The 22,134-nt window shown below is 42.7% G+C and overlaps 1 protein-coding gene across 1 annotated transcript in view; it reads left to right on the top strand.

The window, feature by feature from the left end:
• Positions 1–22,134, top strand: part of LOC144478355 (limbic system-associated membrane protein) — a 75,025-nt gene that overhangs the window by 20,502 nt on the left and 32,389 nt on the right. The window contains exon 2 of the mRNA XM_078196165.1: positions 16,930–17,040. Within this exon, the coding sequence (XP_078052291.1) occupies positions 16,977–17,040 (64 nt within the window). The 5' untranslated portion in view covers positions 16,930–16,976. The remainder of the gene's footprint in view (positions 1–16,929; positions 17,041–22,134) is intronic.

The following is a 22,134-nucleotide window of genomic DNA, read 5'->3' on the forward strand; positions in this document are numbered from 1 at the left end:
GTGGCAGTATATCACGACGTACTGGTACCGCAACTAGCTTCGATACATCGTTTACCCGAGTCACGTACGCCACGACAAGTATCTAGATGCGATTGGTGCAAAAAAGCTGCCGCCGATACCGCGGAAGCTAGCGAACCCGCGGCCGCGCGATATTTTCACGCGGACTCGATCGTCACCGTCGCAACTGTGCCCCTAAACTCCTCGACAAAAGTCCCTTTTTTTTCAACCAATTTTCTATAAAAGTGCGTTAAACACTCAGCTGGCACCGGCCACCACAATAGCCAGCAAAAAAAAAATATTCCTGTTCGGTCAATTTCAATCGAATTCGACCGGTTTCCACTCTTCCAAAACGAGACCGGTTGTTACCCTTTGTGCGTCCGCCCCGCTTTCCAACCACCTCCCCCTCCCCCTACCTACGGTTCCGCACTCATGGAAATCTGCGTTAACTAACACGCGATGGAAAGCGCCGTTTTATCCCGTGGAATAACTAGTGAATAACACTTCTCGCGGGGGGAAACTTTGTTGTCGGTCCCCGATGCGACCGCATAGTTACGGCCCGTTTAAAGGTTTCGATGGCGCATCGACCAGGCTCGACACCCTCGACGAATTCGTGGATTTATCGCGCTGTAAAACACTTGGCAATTTTACGCTGAAATTGACTGCGAACAGATTCTCTGCGATTGTAAACAAAAATGGCCGATTCGAGAAGAGAAGACACGATTGTTCGCGTTAAAAGCTCGTTTTTATAATCTGGTTATAATATTATCTATAAATTTCTCTATAATGGTCTATAAATTTGGTTATTTACATTACGGGTTTCATATAAAGAACCTAAGAGGCAATCTTTAGGTTCAATTTATAATTTATAATAATAGATTTAAAAATAATTCGTTATAAAATTTAATTTATTTCGAGGAGAATTTAATAATTTGATGTTTGATAAGAAGTTGTTGATTAATTGATTGAGCTGTTAATTTACTTAGTAGAATTACTAAATTAATTAATTTACTATATAAATTGTTATAGAAAAGTATGGGTAGAATTATAAATTATATTGTCGGCGGAACGACAACGGTTTATACGTACCGTAGTTAATCCCCATGTTCCTTGACGACACGTCCGACGTTCCTCCAAACTACGTACACGTATAAGAGGTTTTAATGCGTTTAGGAGGGATTCGCGCGGCCTAACTTTCAAAATGTCGCGCAGTTTAGAACGGAGCCGGTGTTTACCCCGCCGCTATAATCCAGCCGACCCTTCCCTAATACGCTGGCCAAAGCCGACCGCAACACCAGACGTCGAGTTTGCCATTACAAGCACTAAATCCCGTCAAACCTATCGGGTTTTGGCCCCGGCCTTTACTCTACGCCCTTCGTTGTCGAGTTGCTTTAAGAATTTCTATGGCGGCCATGCATATCGTCGACACACGAAATAACAATTCCGATGGAACGATCACCAGCTCGTGCAGGATGCCTCGAAAGAACACGAGGTCGAAAGATTTAAGAATTTTTAAAAGAAAATTCTTTAAATCATCGTTGAGCGTCGGAAATTAGCCGAAAAAATTCCCAAAACGTCAAAGTAATTTAACCCTTTGCACTCGAATGGCGACTCTGAGGCTGAAATTGCTACAGCACGTTCCGAAATAATTTTTATATTAGGAAAGATTTCATTTCAAAGATTATTAAAAGCACAACTGTTGTGGCACGAGTTTCAATTTCATATTTAATTTCGTGTTCAACAAGATTCAATTTCATATGCATAAAAAACAATTTGGCATATAAAATAAAAATGCTATATTCGAGAAAAGTTATTTTGGAATTAAAATTAAAATGGCTTCGAGTGCAAAGGATTAAGCAATGAAACTGTCTCCTCTTTCCGTAATCGTAACATATTAAACAAAATATAACAATGTTCTTAAACACTTCCAACGTTTTTAAAGTTTTCAGTGCAACCTATTTATTTTTATCGTCGATGCATAAAATTCAAAGTTTAGTCATCGTTTGTAAGTAGAAGCCAATAATTTAAACAAATTGGAAATAATATACTCTTGAATCGTTAAAATCCTACCACTGTTTTAAACTTCGCCCTGCTCATTTCTCTCATAAATCTATAAAGCCCTTCCTTCCTCCTTTCACTACAGTTAACACTAACAATAAAGCCGACTTGTTAACGAACTAAAGTTTAAAGAACCCCATTGTGGAATTCGAAGCGTTTCCTTGCTCCCAGCACAGAAATGAAACAGGTCAGCCTTTCTTCCCTCGAAATTACAAATTCACTTATGACTCGGCCGCGGATTTTATGCGTACACAACAAAAGCGAGGCGGTGAAATACAAAAACATTAAACGCAAACGAAAAAAAATCAACAGTTCCGTCGGATTACATTTAACTTGTTAAAAATATTAAAACTGGAAATACACTGGTACTCGACTCTCGATCGTTGCTACCGTGGTAGAGAATCTTTCGTGTTATAGAAAGATATAGACACGCAAGTTCCAATATTGTTACGAAAATTCAAAGAAGTACAAACGCAGAAGGATTAGCTGGCATTCCATAGTTCCCCGGAATCTCCGAGGACGAGAATTCGGACCGCGTAACGAAAGAATGAGAAAAAGGTTGCCCGGTTTGTCTATTAGAAGGGAGCCGGAGTTTTATTAGTCAGCTGATAACAAACGGGGCGTTTCGCGTCGAAAGCGCGCGCCATGATTCACGAGACCTACCCGGAATGATGAAGAGAGGATTTCTGGATCCGCTTGCTCCGCTCCTGGTCGATCCAGAGGGGGTGGGAGAGATCCCAGGGCTCCTTCGTCGAAGGTAGCTCGAGGAAAATAACACCGGACCGGGCTTTCGTCGGAGCGTGTTTCTCGAGGGCGGTTCTTTTCCGGCGACGTTCCGTCTCCTTCCGTGCCTTCGTAGATTCGACGAGCCGCAATCTCGAGGATTCTCCTCGCCGTGTTTGACACTGATAGGGTGCGCGCGTCCTTTCGAGCCTCTGCGACTCGAGGAATTTAAGAAAGCGGAGAGCGCTGGCGGCGGGTTCAAGAGGGGCGCAGAGGCGCACGCTAGTGATCGGTAGGAGAGCCCGGCATCCTTAACGAGATGTCGCTTGTCAAATAAAATGCTGGCTTCCCGGGTGGATCGGTGGTACGAGGCGCGCGCCACGCTACGCAAGAATATATGTACGTGTCATGAAAGCAAGCCGAGAGCCGTGGAAATAAATACGCCGACAACCGGAACGGCAAGAATAAATATTGGAATACCAGGCTCTGCGACGAGCTCCGGAATTATGGGAACCTTTTCCGGGCACGAGCTGCGACATCGATCGCGAGAACTATGCGATCGTGTGACTAAATGAGTGACTCCGATTTAACGAGCAATTGTTAAAGGTTCATACGTGTAGTTTATTTTTCAGTCGCATTAACCCTTTGCACTCGAAGCTGTTTCAACTGTAAATCTAAAATAATTTTCTTTCTTTCTAATATTTCCATTCTACGTAACAAAGTGCATTTTTATGCATAAGAAATCGATTCTGGTTACTCATACCAATAGTTTCACTGCTTAACAATTTTTTAAATCTAAACTCTGTATAAAAATTATCTTGAGTCACGATAGAAGAATTTTATTCACCTCAGAGTCGCCACTCGAGTGCAAAGGGTTAAATCTCAACGCGGAGATCGAATGGCAAGTGTTTCGTTCACGAATTGATATAATTTTGCTAATATCTGTCGGAAGCATTTTCAATTATAATTGTCTCGTCTCTTATTTCTTAACGATCGATTCCTCCAGCGTTATTAGGCGATAATTTACGCATTGTGCTCGGAGCAACGGAATCGGGGAGTTGTTGAACCAGCGTGGAATAATAAATCAAGACCGTGAAAGATTAAAATTTGCTCCGAAGCTTATTTTTGGGGAGCGTCTAACTTCTCTCGTAAACTAATTCCGGGACAAAATTATGACCGGAACTTTTAATTTGTTTTTGCATAGAGAAACAACCTTTCGCCGGTGTATATGTAGGTGTACACATACATACGTGTGTATGTACATCCATTCACTCGGCGCGCATCCTAATTATATCTTTTGAGCGAATTACGAAACGACTAGCCTGTCTAATTTTAAATAAAGCTAAATGTATGTACACGCGCGTGTCGTATAATTGAATCGAGCTTTATAGAATCTTTTCACGTGTACTTGAATAACATTATTAATATTAAGATGAAACTACCGGCATTCAATAAATATACCACATAGTTGTAAAGATGTAAATTATTACGTAGAAACGAAAATTCATTTGCAGGCCTTTACAGTGGTAGAAAGTTGCAGGTAATCTTCCAACGACTGTAACAAAAGCATAAATAAATTTCAAAGGGCAGCTGCGTCAAAAAGTGATGTCCATAATATGCTAACAGAGGTCGACAGCGAGTGTCGATTGCCATCATTAATGTCATAGGACAAATAATTACAATTCAAACGAACTTACTCGCGTGCGAATTGTAAACGATTCGGAGCGCGATTGTAATAATAACATTCAATATATTAATGATATTATTTAGCAGCGCGGCAATTGTTCGCGGCTCATTAAACGAATCAGGCAAACGGCGAGAACATAAATTTCACATTACCGTCGAGCAAAGTTTGATCGAGCGACGGGTATAAAAAAAAAAGTTACTCGATTCGCGTGTCTTTCGATGCCGGAAAATAACACGATTCCAGATCGATGATAATCAATGAATAATTAATGATGCCCGCCGTGGGAATCCGACGAGATAGGGGGAGAGCACGCCCGTCGATTCCGGTCGCGGAAAAGGAATTCGTTATTCGTGTAATCGATTTAACAACGTACCGACTCAGTTTCAGTTGGCCGGCGTTCTCGATTCGAACGTAAAACTAATCTACCTCCGTCCTCGATTAAAAAGGCTGCGCCGATGCCGCCGGGCGAATTTAACGCGGAAACGTTAGCGCAAGAGACGATTCGATTAACGTGCACGGAAGAGAGCGCCGAACGAAATTTCGGCCGGGCCATGTTTACGAGGTTTTCCATCGGCACGGTGTAGTACAGCTGAATACGGTCCATTAATTTCTTTCCCGGCGGCGAATGAATTCTGACTGCGAAAGAAAAGGGCGACATGGGGCTTGGTCATTCGAACGTAAGCTTCTACAACTATGCGAGCCAAGCAAGACTAATAGAAATAGATTCGGCGAGTCCGAAGTCATTGGATCTCTCTGCGCCGATGCATTCCGCGCTTGAAGGAATTGTGATTGCGAACACTAAACTACCCTTGTATTCACCGGTATATTTTTCGGCAATCTTCCGACAGTGAGTATTTAACAATAAACTTACCGGAGACTAGACAATTATTTTCAACGAGACAGTCCTTATAATACCAATGATTTCAACATAAAAAATTTGAAATCTTCTTCAAGATTAAATCTTCTTAAATCTATTTCAATAAAATTTCAATCTAAAATCAAATGAACTTAAAAATACTTAAACCAGAATTATTTAACCCAAAATCTATTTAAAAAATTAAATTCAAAAGAATCCACTTGTCAAAATTAAATTGTAATTACCCCCAACTTCTGAACAATTTAATCTCAACAATTAAAATTTTCATTATCAAATTCAATTAAATCTTAAATTTAGATAAAATTTCAATTCAAAATCAAATGAACTTAAAAATACTTAATCGAATCCACTTATGAAAATTAAATTGCAATCCCGCGGGCCAAGGCCGAGGAAACATTTTCCACCGGTGGTTCTCACACCTTCGCTAATCCCGTCCACTGTTTCTGAAACCATCCAACGCATCAGCCGTCGCAAACACCGCGGCGAACATTAGGAAAGGCGGGGTTAGAAGTGATAAAACTTGGTCGACGAAAGTTTCCCCGATACGATGTAAAAGTTCCGGTGGCGGAACGAGCGCCGGCGTGCACGTGAGCGATTGTAATTGCGCGACGTGCTCTCTCCGCCCGGCGCTCGTTCGTCTGGATTGCGATCGCCGCGGAACGTCGCGTCGCCGTGAGCACCGACGGCGGGTGTAATCAAATTCCACGGATTCGCAATTACTTTGAAAATTCATGGGCGACGAGCGAGTTTAACGGGGGCGCGTGACGACGACGACGACGAATCGGTGATCGTGTTTCTTTAAGGGCCCGGTTATAACTGCATCTTATTTATCTTATTAATCTTATTAATCGCGAAAGGTATTTAATATTTAAAATTTTATATAATAACATTGGAGCTTGTAGGACAGTCTAGCACATTTGTCTCAATGATAGATAAAAAATTCAGGGTTGCTATGGCAACCGATTCACAGGCTACCGATCGGAGGGTGGAAAAGCCGATTAATAGGCTACCGGTCGATAAAAGTCGATCGTAGGAATATCGATGGCTCGATTAGCCGGCAAAGTATAGTCGGCCGATACGGAACCATCGGTAACATAATATAAAAGACAGTCCGCTGACGACACGAGGTAATAGTGCAATTACCGCGACTCAACCGGACCGGCCCAATCGATGGAGTACTTACCTAACAATTGTACATTTCAGTGGAATTGCTGCTTGAAAGCTGTTTTGATTTCTACCGTTCGCCAGCGCATCGCCAACGCATTGTCCGCGCGCGCGGGACGGCTCTATTCCGCGCGCCGCTAATATTTGGGTCAAGGATCCGCGGCGCGGCGAAGGAAAACGGTTCCGATACGAAGAAGCGGCGCGCAACGGCGCTAAGGAGGAACGGATAGATAATGAAAGCGTCGCGCAGTCGACCGTATATTAGCTGCAAGTAGAAGTTGCTTCGACTCGCGATTTAAAATTCTATTTGAGCGTGCACGAGGTCGGCTCTTCAATTCCTAATGTCCAAGCATACTCGCCGAGAAATTTTCCTTGTATTTAATTCTACACTTTAGTAGCCAGAGATTCGTGGGGTATGGATTAAAGTAAATAATAATTTATATCAATTTATTCGGCGGCACGTAAATAATCAGCTCATTGAATAACGAAAGAGTAAATTCCTCTCTTTCATCATGAAAGTAATAAAATAGCAGTAATTTTTACTGATCATGGAAATAAAGGAATTTGATCATAATTTAGAGAGATATTTTTTATTATTAAGATTGATGCAATAAAATTGATTGCTCCTATAATTGATGATATTCCAGCAATATGGAGTGAGAAAATAGCAAAGTCAACTGATGATGTAGGGTGATATTCAATTGAAGATAAAGGAGGGTAAACAGTTCATCCTGTTCCTGATCCTGAATTAAAGATTATATTTAAAATTAATATAAACAATGATGGGATCAATAATCAGAATCTCCTCCTCATCAGAATTACCTCCTGTGTTTCTTACATCAAATTTATAATTTCCATTAAAAATCTACAGTTTCGTGGCAAAGCAGAAATGATCGAATATGCAAAACGAAGATGATCGAGTTTCATCGTTTTGACAAATTTATTCGAACGAGCATGGGGGATTTTATACGGCCGGCATTTTTAGTATTCCCAAGCTTTCGATCTTACCCAGGGAGAGAAAAAAAAGATAGCGCGCTCGGCATCGATATGCAGCACGAAATAAAATTAAAATCACCGCGCTCGGTGATCGGGGCCAAACAAACGAGGGAGCGGATAATTATCCGCGTGACGCGCGCCGCTTCATTAATATGAAAATACGAGCGGCAGAAGCGACGGGACTCGTCCGATTCCGAAATCCCCCCCTCCCGTGATACTCGCACGTTTTAATTACCCATTATTTGGAAATCCGATTCTCGCGTAACGAGGCCGGCTCGTTCGCCGAAAAAATCTCGGAAAAATCAAGGAGAGCCCGTAACGACGGGAACTCGGCGATCGGCTTCCTAATGAAAACGAGCACGGCGATCATGCACGAGAGCTCCGAGAAAGTAATTGTATCGACTGGCCGATACGCTGTTACCGCGCAGGACCGATATAGTCCGGTAGAGCTAAAACCGGGAACGACTGTTGCGATCGTCGCATCGAAATTCGTTCGACAGAAGAAACATCGAAACTGAATTCATAAAACCGAATGCGACACTGTTACGCGCTAATTGGACGATCCTGCTTGATCGCAGACCTAGTGGAATGAAATGTCGAAAACGGTTTTTACCAATATTGTTTACGGAGGAGAAATTGACATTCAAGTAGGTTATCAGAAGAAGGATAATGATAATTGATCAGATATTAATTTCTATTTCCATTAATATTCAACATTGTATTAAAAACTATATATACGTATTGGTAAAACTGAATAATATTTTCGCAATAATTCTTATTACAAAAGAACAAACGATATTTATGAACGTGTGATACGGCATACGGAAAAAGTGTTATAATACTCCAAAAATTGTTTGAAAGCTCTGCTTTCAATAATTCTGTTATGAAGATTTGCTTCCTTCTTAAGTAAATAATTAATTATTATTTTACGAAGTTCAAAGAAATCCAATTTGAGCAGTTCGGCAGTTTCATCATCGAAGCGGTCTTCAATCGGAATAACTGGAAGAGGACAGCTGCTAGAACACAAGCTGTAGGACCGCGAAGCTGTACAGTGGCCGTCGAATCGTATAATTCGCTCCACCCTCCTGCGAAAGTAATAACCCGTTGACATACGAGGGCGTCGGTCTCGGACTAAATGAAGAGATCGAAATCGCGGATCGGACGGTGTCGAGGGATCCTAACGGCGCGAACAAGCGTCCTCTTTCGTTATGACGTGCCGATAAATTTCGCCTCGGCAAGGGTTACCCGACCCCTCCTCCCCTCCGCGCACTCGTTCGTTGCCTCGGCATCGACAGCTCGTTACACCCCGTCAAGACGCTCGGCTGACGGCGTTGTATACATAATTCAAGTGTCCCCCGTGTGCGGCTTCGCCACCACGTGCAGACGTTTTCATCCGGAAGGGCTTCCCCGCCATCCCGTCGCTCCGCGGAAGCCTAATTTTCTCCTCAAATAACCCGTTAACACTCTACCGTTCGAATCCCACTTTCCTATTCCCGTCGCGCGACTCCGCTAATTACCGAATCCGTGCCTCGTGGTTCAATTCGTCGAATCTTGACGGTCTTCTACCTGCCCCTGGAAACTATCGCACCATCCGCCGCGTTCTACTAACGTTGACTGCCGACAATCGACCACCAAGATGCTCGCACAGTTAAAACAATTTAAATTAATTAAAGCGAAGCTAGAAAGTGAATATTTATCATAAGAGGTGGTATTAGAATTCTTTCGAAACATTCTAGTCAAATTCAATTTATTCAAATATATTATTAATAAAAATGAATTTTCAAGATTGGTGAAAAATTAGTGTCACCGATATTTGGGTGACGCGGCGGTCAACGTGTTAAAAATTATTTCATGGCGCCAAAAAGAACAGCGAAACAAATAACAGAAATAGCAGGACTAGAAAGCCGAGTAAATAGCAGCCGTTCCATTAATCAAGAATTCAAGTATTCGACGCATTCGAATGCCGTCGAAGCAATTCGAAAGAAAATGCGTTTAACATGCGCGAAAATCTCCGTCGTTCTCGTTCGGCTCGTCGCGACGGCGTTATTTAAAATTAAACGAGTGTTGGATGCGGGACGGCCGTTTGTTACCGTTGCCAGTTTCCATCCCCGGCTCCGTTCGGATACGAGCCGAACGAAAGTTAAAAGAAGAAAAATCCCTCCGTACGTTACGGCGCGGCGTGGCAAGGGAAACGAAACGATACCGTGCGCACGGTTGGATATTATAGGGCCCCCTGTAACAATGGTATCAGCCGCGTCGCGAGAACGTATCGCAGTTAATATATCGGCGGCCGGGCGCGCGATCGATAATTCGACCCGCTCGACGGTAAATCACACGGTTCCGCGTAAGGCCGTGCGTTTTCTTCTGCGAGAAAAACTGCGAAAAGGATTAAATATTGTATCGATGGTGTACCGTGTCCGACGAACCGCGCGCAACGTTGTCTGTCCCAGCTTCGTCGCCAAGCCACGCTGGCGCGCCTGTAAACCTCGATCTCAGTGACCATTATACGCGACTATTTTATCATTGTCCCGATAGTGACGGATGCACCTGAAGCGCCCGCGGTCTGAACGGTTCGTCAATTATCAACGAAATATCTGCTTCATTGGATCAACCAATTTATGGCCCGTCGATGAAACACTGTAGCACAGTGAAACAAATAACAGAACAGCGGGCTAAAATTTCCAAAAATGTTCACCACGATTCATAAGTTCGTACGATGTTTATAAAAATCGTCAACCCGTTATGACGTTTCACTGTCATAAAATAGCTAACTTGTAAATCCGTCGAATGATATTACAAAAGCAGAACAGACTTCGGGCGAATCGCATGCCGTCGCAACGTGTGCGATATTTATTATCGCTTGGACAATCCGCTCCTGCAAAACTATACATACGCATACGTATACATGTATGTATATTTATGTGTACATACATTATGTGTCTTGGTATCAGAATGTTATTTATATCATATTTTATATTTCATAATCTACCTCGAATCGTAAATAATCTGAGCAGTGCTTCATACATTTTAATCGAGCTAGGGATTTTATTTACGGGTTGATCGAAACGGTATGAAATATATCAACTACGAACAGATACGAACAGAAAAAGCTACTCGAAATTCCATGTTGACGAACAGTTCCAAAATTCCGGCGTTATTTTTATTGAATCCGAATATAGCTCCATACGTCGGTCGAAATTTTATCGCGACATAAATCAAGGTAGATTGAATCACGAAAATGAAACCAGTTTTGTTTCCTTTGGTACGCCGTTGGCCCGATGAGAACGAACGGCCCGACGAAATAAACCGTTGAATATAACCGCTTCGGACGTGACGCGCGAAAGCACAATATAAATCTTTCTATGCTAATACGAGCCAATATTACGAATATATCTATGGTGAATACACGGAAACGTGACTCTATTCACGGAATTACAGAATTACAGAATTACAGAATTACAGGTCCAACGAAAATCAAAAACCTTGGCCACCGTCGCGCGATCAGGCCTTACCTTCGATTGTAAAATAACTGACAACTACATATATAAAATAACTACATTTCGATTGTAAAATAACTGACAATTTATAATCGATCAGAGGATTGCGAGCGTCGTTGCAAAGTGGCAACTTTATACGTCATAAAAGAACCAATTAAGAAGGTGTTTCCTTTGTCGAAGCCTTCTGAAATTTAATTACACATTTACGATTTTCTATATATTCATCAAATTCTGAATGAGGTAATAAATGCTATTGTTTAATATTTAATTACGGAACCAACCTGAGACACTTAACAAGCTTCGTAGAGTTACGATTCGGCAAACGGTCTTCCAACTTATGCCGGAATAATTTAACCGAGATCATGTAAGTACGACAAGAATAAAACGTTCACGAGATCAGTCTCTGTAATCCGACAAACGCACCTAATTGCCGTCGTCAAGATGTTAGCAACTTCTGGAACCTCCTCAATTTCCTTCCCCTTTGCCGACGAGAGTTCTTCTTGAAGACGCGGAGGCACGTTTCACCGAAAAGGCCACGTACCTCTTCGACTTCTCTTTTTTCCCTCTTTGCGCGCCCTCCCCCTCTCTCTCTCTCTCTCTTCCCTCTCTCTTTTTCTCTCATTCTCCCTCTCCCACTTTTCCTCTCCGTTCCGCGTGTTTCGCATCCTCGGCAGCCACGAAAAGCGCGACAAATGCAAGAAAGAAAAGTACGTGACCCGCGATGGGAGTGTCCACATTTATATTTCCTCCTCTCGAGGTTTTCGGGCTCCTGCTCTCTGCGCTGACACTAATTTGCTCCGGTTCCTCGTGTCTCCCGGTTTCTCCGGAGCCCGTCGTAAAATTCTGCACCTCTCCCGTACCAAAGCCGGTGGTCCTCCCCCCATCGGGCCACGCCGCCGTGCCGCTCAAAGGAACTACGTGTTTTACATCCCGCCGTCGGTATCCGCCGCCGAATAAATGTCTAATGAAATTTAAATATTTCCGGCAAGATACCGGACCGCGGGACGCGCGAGAAATTCCGGTCGTTCGCCTCGCCGCGACGGTAACGCCGACAAATGGCCACGAAAGTGTCGCGGATTGTTCTTTTCTGCGACGACCGCTTCGACACTTAACGCGCTGCCACAGATTATCCCGTTTCGCCGCAGCCGCCGCGGAAATTCTGCCAGCAAATGTTCTCGTACACGGTCCGCCGATCTTTTATTGAGCTTTGCTTCGGTGCTTATCGCGGCCGTTGCTGTATCGACGCCGCGTAAAAATTCCGCAAAGCAAGAACAGTTTATTTAATGAAACGAAAATTGAGCGATCAGAGATTGGTTATCAGACTGCGGATTTGATGCGATCATCGAGGAGATGTGTGAACGGTGAAGACGATGAGAATAATAAACAGGTACCTTCAATTTCGTGAAATTGTTTGGTTTGGATATTTTTATATGTCGGCTCGAATACAAGAACGTTTGAAAGAGTAAAACAGCGAAATAAATTGTCATGCGACGACGGAATAAAAACGGAAATTTGTCCGCAGTTTTTTTCATTACGTTCCGCACTCACATGTCTAAATCTTTTGCTTCAGATACACAGACACGCGCAGCAGTATGCGGATAATGTTTTTAATCAAGACCTGTCCTTTATGCTGAAAGAATTCACCGCGGGACGAGAAATTAATCCCGTCCCGACAGAAATATTTGCAATTTACAATTCCGATTGCCGATCGATAATGGTTTATTCGCGGAAGAGCTCGGCAGGATTCGCGGAAATTATGGGGATAATGTAGAGATAATGCCGTATCGGTTAGAGGATCAGCATATTAGATAACAAACGGCAAAACGAAGGTCTCGCGATAAACGTAACATTGAATCGAATTTCAAAGATGTTCCACTTATGTACCTTATCTTGGAAGTCGTTTAATATTTTCTATAATCAAACTCTGTTCCCAATCTTTTTCATTTTAGAAGATTAATATTTCGCAGATTTATGAATTTAAGATACGATTTAAAATCTTGCTTGTAGAGCAAAATTAAATAGAGCTATATTAAATTATATCGTCGTCGTCACGATTACATTCTGGTAAAAGAAATGAGAATTAAATATTAATCAACGTCAGGAGTCGTTAAATTCTTGACGAGTATACGTTCTCGTTCGGTAACGCGGCTTCGAAGAAAAAGATTTTCATTCCTTTATTAAGTGCTTGCTTTGTAAAACAAACTTTGGAGTTTACAACGTTTAATGCATCCCTTGCGTTATATGGGGACACAATAAACGTCCCGTTAACGATGGCAACTTAGACGACGGCGTCGTTCCGTTCTTGAACGATGGTGTTGCGGTGTCATAGATCGCCAGAGAACAGGCAAACACTTTCGCGAAAACTTAACCGAAACTTAAAGGGAAGTGCTGGATAACTTGTGTTAATCCGATTATACTGATACGAGGCAGTGAAAGCTTCCGGTGTGCAACAACTATTTTGAAACTTCGTACAGCCTGCATTGTTCCACTATGAAAATAATACACGAAGAATAATATAGTTTCACCGACAAGTATACCTGCCAATGTGTATGCGAAGAAAATGGTACGGCAAGAGGTTGATATATTCATTTTATTATGAATAAAAGAGATAACAATTACATTTCAATGAATTATATATTTGCCGCAATTTCCGATGACGTACTGATATTTATCCGATAAGATAAATACATCATTGTAATTTGTTCTGTTCGAATGAAATTTATTCGTCGATTTACCAATTGTTTATCTTTAACGAATAATTATTTCAAGCGTCATATTACCGGAGTTTATTTCAATGGAAAGATGAGCGACGAGCGTCATCCCGAGACAGCAGAGTTCGCTGATAAGGCAAACCGACCATTAGGTCGGTTCTTCCCTCGGCTGTCTCCGTCTATACCGGCAAACCTACTGGTTGCTTTCATCGCGGACGCGCGCAACCGTAGCGAACATAACTACAAGTTAAAGCACCGTCTAATTAAGTGCAGAAATTACGAGCACGTACACGAACTCGCAGGAATTAGCCGGACCGCGCGCGTCTCACCGATCCAGGCTGCGAACACGTGAAACTCGGAACAGGCGACAAGTAGCAGAAGTGCAAGTGCAAGTGCAATCCGCGGTTGAACGCGTTAAAAATATACCGTGTAACTTGGATGTAAGACTTGTGAGAAGACTTCTCGGCAGCTTGAGTTTTATTCAAAATTATTACAACGTAATTCAAAATTATTATAACTTAATTCAAAATTATTATATTTTAATTCAAAACGAAACATAACATTGCATATTCTACCAGACGAGTAACATCTACAAAAATTCATTTTCAACAATTTTTCTAACATTAAACTTTGTTGCTATAAAAATTATTTTAAAGGGTGACAGAACAATTTCAGTGGTGCCTCAGAGTCACCACTCGAGTGCAAAGAGTGGTGAATGTTAGCCGCTTCCCCCGCAGGTTTACAAAAGAATCCGCAATCGAGACCGAACGCAATAACCGCGATGATCCGAGTACTCGCATTCGGGTAACCGGTGAATTAATTAGAAACTAGTAGTTCCGCGATCAGCGGAACGAAGGATAGGCAGCAGCTGTATAACGGTGGAACGATGCGGCGGCTCTCCCCTCTTGAAATTTGTAATTAATCCGCGATACGCGTATCCCTGATCGCAAAGCCTTATCGCGAACGAAAGCCGCTTGTACATTGTTAATGCCGATCGATGACTACGATCTCCCATAGATCCGGCGTCGTGCAGCCATTCATCCGTTCGAGCCTATAGCGGGACAAGCGGGGCCGTTCGTTTGGAAAATGTGTGCTCGGGATTTCGCGGTGATGTGCCGGGTATCTCGAATAAGCCAGGTAGACGCCCGGAGAGTGCCTGGCTGCGCCTCCTCGTGTACCTGGTTTCACCGGCCATCGGCACGGACTGCGGATCAACCGTGTTGCGAAGCTACTCGACCGATCCACCCAGCGCCGCCGCCGCCGCCGCCGCGCGCTCAACAACCATAGAGACACAACCGTCCCCTGTGCAGCTCTTTCCCACTTGGTTACCCTATTAATTGAAACAGCTGTCGGAGCACCGGTCCCCCTTTTGTTCCACACCTCTCATATTCCTTTGTCACCGTATCACCGTCCCGGACTATCCGATTTCTGAATTATCGGGAACCGATTTGCGCAGATTACGCGGAGCGCGACAAGCTCGGCGCGTCGCGATCACACCTCCGCGCGCTTCGTTTCACCGTAGACGTTTCTCTTGCTCGCATTACGGAGCGTGCAGACGCGGTGGGATTATTGCGCGCTAATTGTGTTACATCGGGCATTGTTGTTGTCGACTCTTGTAACAATTTTCATATTTTCCATCCTCGCTTTTCCATTCGCGGAGACCGTTACACGGTAGACTCGTATCGAGTACGATCGCACAAGTATCTGTTATCGAAATCTAATGTTCGCCGGTTTGTGCGATTTCTCGAATTATTTTTTTAAATTTCAACATTTGTAGATTGTGGGGCTCTAATTTATAATTATCGAAATAAGTGTAGCATTTGAAATATTTAGCGCAGTTTTCTAGCTTTCTATTAATAATTTATCATTTTGTTTAAATGTTCATTCATAGGTCGTTTCCCTTATTTTCTACTAAATATTAAAATTATAAAACAATGCGTAAAATTCTGAAACATTCGCTGATTCCAAGCAATATTCAAAGCATATTAAAAGTGCATTGCTTATGAATTTTTACAGAAAATATACGCGACTTTTAGTGCATCGTATTAAGTTCGCGATAACGGGACACGATGTAGTTGGATTAGCTTCCGATGGAGACGTAATAAACTCTATCCCGTGTTGGAACTCGCCCAGCTCCGCCTTTTATTTCACTGTCTAACGTTCCGCCACGCGACAGCTAATCGAAACACCGTTTCCCAGTTTTAGTGCCTCAGTCGTCCTCCACACTTTACATTCCTTCGCTACCGCGCCTCTGTTATTCAATTTCTGAATTATCCAAATACGATCAAGGGTTGTTTCGAAAACTACTACGTTTGCAACATTCCTGCATTTCTCCGCAGTGCATGTCAAAATGTGAAACCAAGTCCGATGACTTTTTTTCGTATTGAATAATGGTTAAAGTTAATCGATATATTTAATTTATTCGTCGTAATTTATTCGTCGCCGTTCTCGTTGCTACCAAATAATTGCCAATTAACGAATTGATAACCACGTAGCTCAGGAATTGACGAGAAACCGCGTGAGAGATAAAACTGTTAGCAAGCATCACTCGTTTCATGAGATATGATACATTTTTATAAACTTTCGCGCTTATGAATATTTATTTTGGTATAAAGCAGCAACCGGTGCGAGATTTTTGCCAATATCCTAATTTCAATTCAACATAGTCAATTGGGTCTGCGAGAGGGTGAATTTGATTTGTAAAAGACGGAATTGTAAATTTGCGATAGAATAACTGTAATTTAAGAAAGAATTAATCTGATTTAGAAAAGGTGGAATTTTAATTTGAAAGAAAAGGTAAATCTGATTTGAAGAAAGACAAATATAATTTACAACAGGTGGAAATCGGAACGCCGATTCTACAACCATGTCAATAAAACGGTTCGTTGGCAAAGCCGGATGAGCTTGAAGTTTAGAGAAACGATAGAAATTAATTTCGCATTTTCGTTCGAAACTTCCGTACCTAATTAAACCTCGCTAATTGAACACTCGAATGGTGGTACCCCACTTATCAAACTGCTCGTTACGATAGACCAGCCTCGAAGCGGTTAATTGTAATATCATTTCGAAATCCTAGCAAAGAAATAATACGCGCGAATAGAATGATTTAAATCTCGTCACGAGCTCTTGATTCAGGCAAGGATTTCGTTGGATCGAGTATCGGTCGGATTTCGCTAACAGGTGCAACGATCGCGCACTCATACAGTTTCTCTATTATAGGAGGGCTCACGGACGGACGCACGATGGACACATGAATCGTAGCCATCATGGTCGAACTCGAATTGATCTTCCTGCTGCTGGCATCATCGCGCTACCTCGTTCATCCGATCGGTGAGTCGAGCTTTCATTTAATGAATGCGCGTACTCGAAGAAAAAAAATTTACGGCACGGTCCGTTTCTTTTATTTTTTTCGAAGTGGCTTCACGTAGGAAATATGCACCGTTCTCAAAACGCGACGTGGATTTTTGAAATCATCGTGATATCGACATTCGTGCTTTTCCATGCTGAAATCATAAAAACGCTCCGATTGCTTGACAATTTTCATCTTAACCATTCACGCATGAGCGACGACTACGAGGCACCACTGAATATTTATTGCATCGCGTTACAAAATAATTTTCTACTACCAAATTTATATTTAAAAAATCGTTAAAAATATATAATTAAGTCGTATAAAATGGAAATATTTCAGGTCGGAGAACCTATCGTATTTTGAATTTAGAGTTAAAGTGGTTTCGGACATTTGCTCGTGAATGTCAGTTGTCGAGAGGAAATTTCAATTACTTTAATTATTAATCGTTTCGAATGGAAGCTTCACCTGCCATCAAGATTCCAACGATTTCGTTACCGTTAGATGCTCGAAGCGGAAGCACCCGTGCAGTTCGAGGGCTGTGTTCTCCAGCAGCCTCGTAGCGAAGAGACTTTTCTCCCTATCTGATACTCCTCATCTTGATAACAGTTAATATCGGGAACTTGGCGGAAACTTGGAAGAGCCGGCCGCAATCTCTATCCCCCGATCGCAGTCGCGTGACACATGGCACTACATCGTTTGATGAGCCTTATCGTTCTCCTCATTCTATAAGTTCTACGGATTATTCATTATTTAATATTGCGTGACTCCAGACGAGTCTTCCTGACTCCTTAACAAGGTCGTTAAAACGCAGTATAGGATCAACATTCGGTCAAAAATATTTAAATAAAATCTTATAGCTACGAAATTTCAAATTTGCACGACGATTTGTTACACAATTTTCCTCATTAAACGCTACAATTCTTGATCCTTGAATGTAGTTCACTGTTTTGGACACTGTCTGAAGTTCTATTAACTTAAGGAGGCAAATGAAAATAGGAATTTCATTTTGTGCTATTCATTATAACCAAGTAGAAACAAGAAAGAAAAAGATGGAAGCGTAAAATTGTAAGACCGGCTGCCAAATATATCAAGTCGTGTCAAGCAGATCCAATAGAGGTAAAACGAAGTGAATTATTAAAAGGTTGCGGAGAAAGCCGTGCAGAGCCACGAAGTCACGAAAGTTTTCAATTTTAATCGAATAGTCTAAGAAGAAGCGATCAATCTCGGAAAACTGATGGGCCGGGAGGAATAATTTCTATCGCGGCCACGAATAAAACTCCAATTCAGCGAAACGGCGGGGAGTTCCCTTTCGCGTTAAACATCCGCGGGCCGATCCTAAGATACGTCACTTACGAGCAGCTTGAACCGCCAAGAATCGCCGGTTTCCCTGGTGGTTGCCCGCTACCAGCGGGAATCCGCCTAAAGGAACAGGCTTTAATCACGAAGAAGAGGAATAGACGAGGAAGACTTACCCCCGGAGGTGGTCGGCTATCTTCATCCAGAGGAAACACTAGCAGCCCCGTCGCGGAACTTTCTCAATTAGTGCTCGAGCCCGATCGACCAGGAGCTCATTCGTATTCACGATGAACCTGGGACCCTAGATGGAGTGGAGCGATAGAGGTCGGCTGTGTCTTCCGTTCTCCCCCCCTCTCTCTCTCTCTCTCTCTCTCCCTCTCTGAACACTTTCTCTCGTTACCCTTCCCTTTCGCTTGGCTAGGATCTACCCCCTTTTGCTTGACTTTCTTCTCGGCGAGTTTGGTCGTGGACAAAGAGGGACGTCGCCATCTAAGAGAGCCGAAAGAGCGGAAGCAGGGGACCGACTGGATTCGTAGCTTTTAATTACTGTCGTTCGTTTGAATCAGTGAGCAATCGATCGCCAATATCCTTGTCCAACCGTCAATGCTGAATCCAACCCAGAATCGTTGCGGATGTCCGCGGGAGCTTGAGGTACAATCTGCCCTTGCCTCTTATTGTGCCGTAACTGTCGCCATTAATGCTTATAAACCTTTAGCATCCGGCCAACAACAGATTCCTGATATACCAGCGGGCTAGACCGAGCCGACGTCCGGGTGTAGATAGAAGCGGTAAAATATGTCGGGGTCGAACGCGGCGCGAAATACGCTTAACGAAGATAAAGGTATCGCTTGTCTCGGAACAAGTTGTGCTACCCGGCTAAGAAGCGGAGCTTATTCTTCCGCTGTAACGACGTAGATAAATCTCGCGAAATTATTTCCCGGGCAGCACGTTAACGGGGAACAACCCGGGTTTTTGTCGAGTTTCAAGCCGTACGAAATAAAAGGAGCGCGAGCTCTCCCGATGGGGTGTCGACAACCAACGCAAAGCGAAGCTCTCCGAAACACGCGAGAGACGGCGCGGGGGAGACGACCGGAAACTTTCTTCACTCTTTGATTCATCTCGGTTCGTCTCGAAAATTCTCCCTCATCGCGCCGCTTCTGGATTAATTTTCTTCCATTATGTCGAAACTTAGGAATTAATGGAGAAATCGGAATTAATAGAGGAGGATGTTTGAAGTTCGCAAGAATGGACTGATGAAACTATTCAAGAGGATTGGATATGAGTTGCCCGTAAAACAGAATAGCCGAACTTTTTTGCGCTCTGTGTTTCTTTGACGCGAATAAAGCCGCACTCTTTTATTTGGAACACTTTGCATATTACCACTTTTGTTGCTTCTTCGCGTTTCTCTCGGACGAAGATGGTGTTTGATAGTATTTCTATGTAAAATAAATAAATAAATAAATTGCGTTGATTTACTATGAATGAATTATTACGGCGGAAGATCGTATTTCAAGCAATTCGAGTTATTTGGATTTCGGTTAATAACAATCGTCGTGTACAGAAGCAATGCATGTTACCATCTGATAAAGTTATTTTCAAGCTTTTAAACACGATCGAAAAAGTCGCGAGAGATCGTTTCAGTTTCGAAACAGGGTAACAAAGAGAGACCCCCTAAAACGATGTATAGAATTGACATCGTTATTGCAAAGCACACATACACGCGCGCGCGCGCGCGCGCGCCCACTTTTCAGTGAAGCCGCATCGTCGAAACGAAATTGGCAAAGAAGTTGCGAGTGGTTCCAGGAACGTGCAGTATGCAACGGGGAGTGAGTAAAGAGCGTCGGCGGCGGAGAGAGAAAAGAGGGAGAGAGTATTCGCGGCAGCGTTCCTTAACGAAAATTCCGCCGGCACGGTAATGATGAGCAAACTTAGTTTGCGAGTGTACAAGACCAAATATATTCTCCTCGTTGCGATCCACGACCATTACTCGTGCATCACCCCTCGCCCCGTCTTGTTCGCGGCCGATGTAACAAAGAAGATGCTCTATGGCGCGGTCGTTTCCATTAAAGGGAAAATCTTCTTGCGCGGAAGAAATTGGGATGACTGCGGGAACGCCGTTGCGAGTATCCTCCGATCTAAGTTGCGACGGTTCCCAGCGTTTTGTTCTTGGGTAGAGGACCGCCGACGGTTTCCATTTATGAGGAGCTATGAGCACCGCGTAATAAAGGGAAGATTCCTCGCCGCGAAGGTGTCTCTAATTCAAAGTGCAAGGGTGGTAAGTGTATACGAGGTAGAATACCTCACGGCAGCCTTGTGTTTCTAGCAAACAATGACCAACTTCGCGAGACCCTTGCGCAACATTGTCGAGACTCGATATTTACAAGCCCAATGATTCCGCGTTTCATTATACAATACAATCATTTGAATGTATTTTAGCAGGTCCATCGTGTCTCTCCATTTTTCCCTTGTCACATTCTACCTTTAGGATATAATAAAGACTGATCTATATTTTTGAAACTTTGCGGTCTACCTAATACAGATTTTCTTAAATTAATGGCTTTAAATTCTGTATCTTCATTATAATCGCATTTGAATTGTACGAGACGGGGTTTGGACCTTTCTAACTTTATCCAGCGTATTTTAAGCCAATTTATACTGGAAACCCTGTGACGGTTACTTTTCTGTTAATGATTGATCCTTCAGTTTTTGGCCAAACAAACTTTTTTATCTGTTTGCCGATGCGATTTTATTACCAGTATTATTGAGAGGGGGGGGAGCATCTTCGGCTGTTTAAAAAAAGCATTGATGCATGGCAACAAAACAACGATTAGATTAGAGTATGGAGTTAATCGAAATGGCTTCTGAATTAAATTACTTATTTTTCAATGGCCAAAGAAATTTTGCCGTTTAATAGTATTAATCTTTATTATTCAGGAAAGTTGTTATAAATATAAAAAGTTACGACTATACCAAGTGCTTTGACACTTAAATTTAAGATTTTTCAAAAAGTGTAGCTAATCGATGTGTGCACTGAACGGCTCAATTGGCAGACAGAGAGTGTCAAGAATGAGTTCCACGTCGCAAGAAATTTCACGGAGAAAGTGAACACCGCGAACCACCCGTTATCCCGTATCGGAAAGGAATAGTTTCTTATTTCCTGCGCCGAGGTCCAGGCGAACTTGTTTGCATCGTTATTGGCTACTTTCGAACACCCCGAGCAGGACCGTACTTTCCTCTGCATCCCTAAGAATGACGCAATTTCCGCTGTTTTCCTAGGACCGGCACAGACTCCCGCAGCAGTCCATAGAAAAAACCGAACAAGCTACCCAATTGTTCTCGCGCAGTTCGAACTTTTCGACTCCTCGAAATTCATCTTTGCAAATTGTCCAATTGTCGTAACGACCGCGGCACTCCGTTTTTCGAACTATTGCTTTCTCGAAAATGCTCGAACCGTTCCTGTCGATACGCCGCGTTAGATTTCGTCCCCTTAACAATCAAACTTTCTTGACATTTTTTTGTAACTTTACAGAAAAACTATAGAAAGTGAATGACAGATCTATAGTACCTTTTACTTGAAAAATGTTTGTAAAAGATGTTCCAAACATCTGTTGTTTCGTGTCTAAGAGAATGCACCTCAAATTATTTATTGAGGCATTTATAAATTAATTATAGTATACGTAATTTTAATAGAGATAACTGCCATTACATTCCATGGAGGCAATCAATTACATAATGGAAGTACCAGGTGGCAGTAACAATCATAAACTCGAAGGAAA

This window comes from Augochlora pura, chromosome 2 (assembly GCF_028453695.1).
Source record: "Augochlora pura isolate Apur16 chromosome 2, APUR_v2.2.1, whole genome shotgun sequence".
In the NCBI taxonomy this organism is placed as follows: domain Eukaryota; kingdom Metazoa; phylum Arthropoda; class Insecta; order Hymenoptera; family Halictidae; genus Augochlora; species Augochlora pura.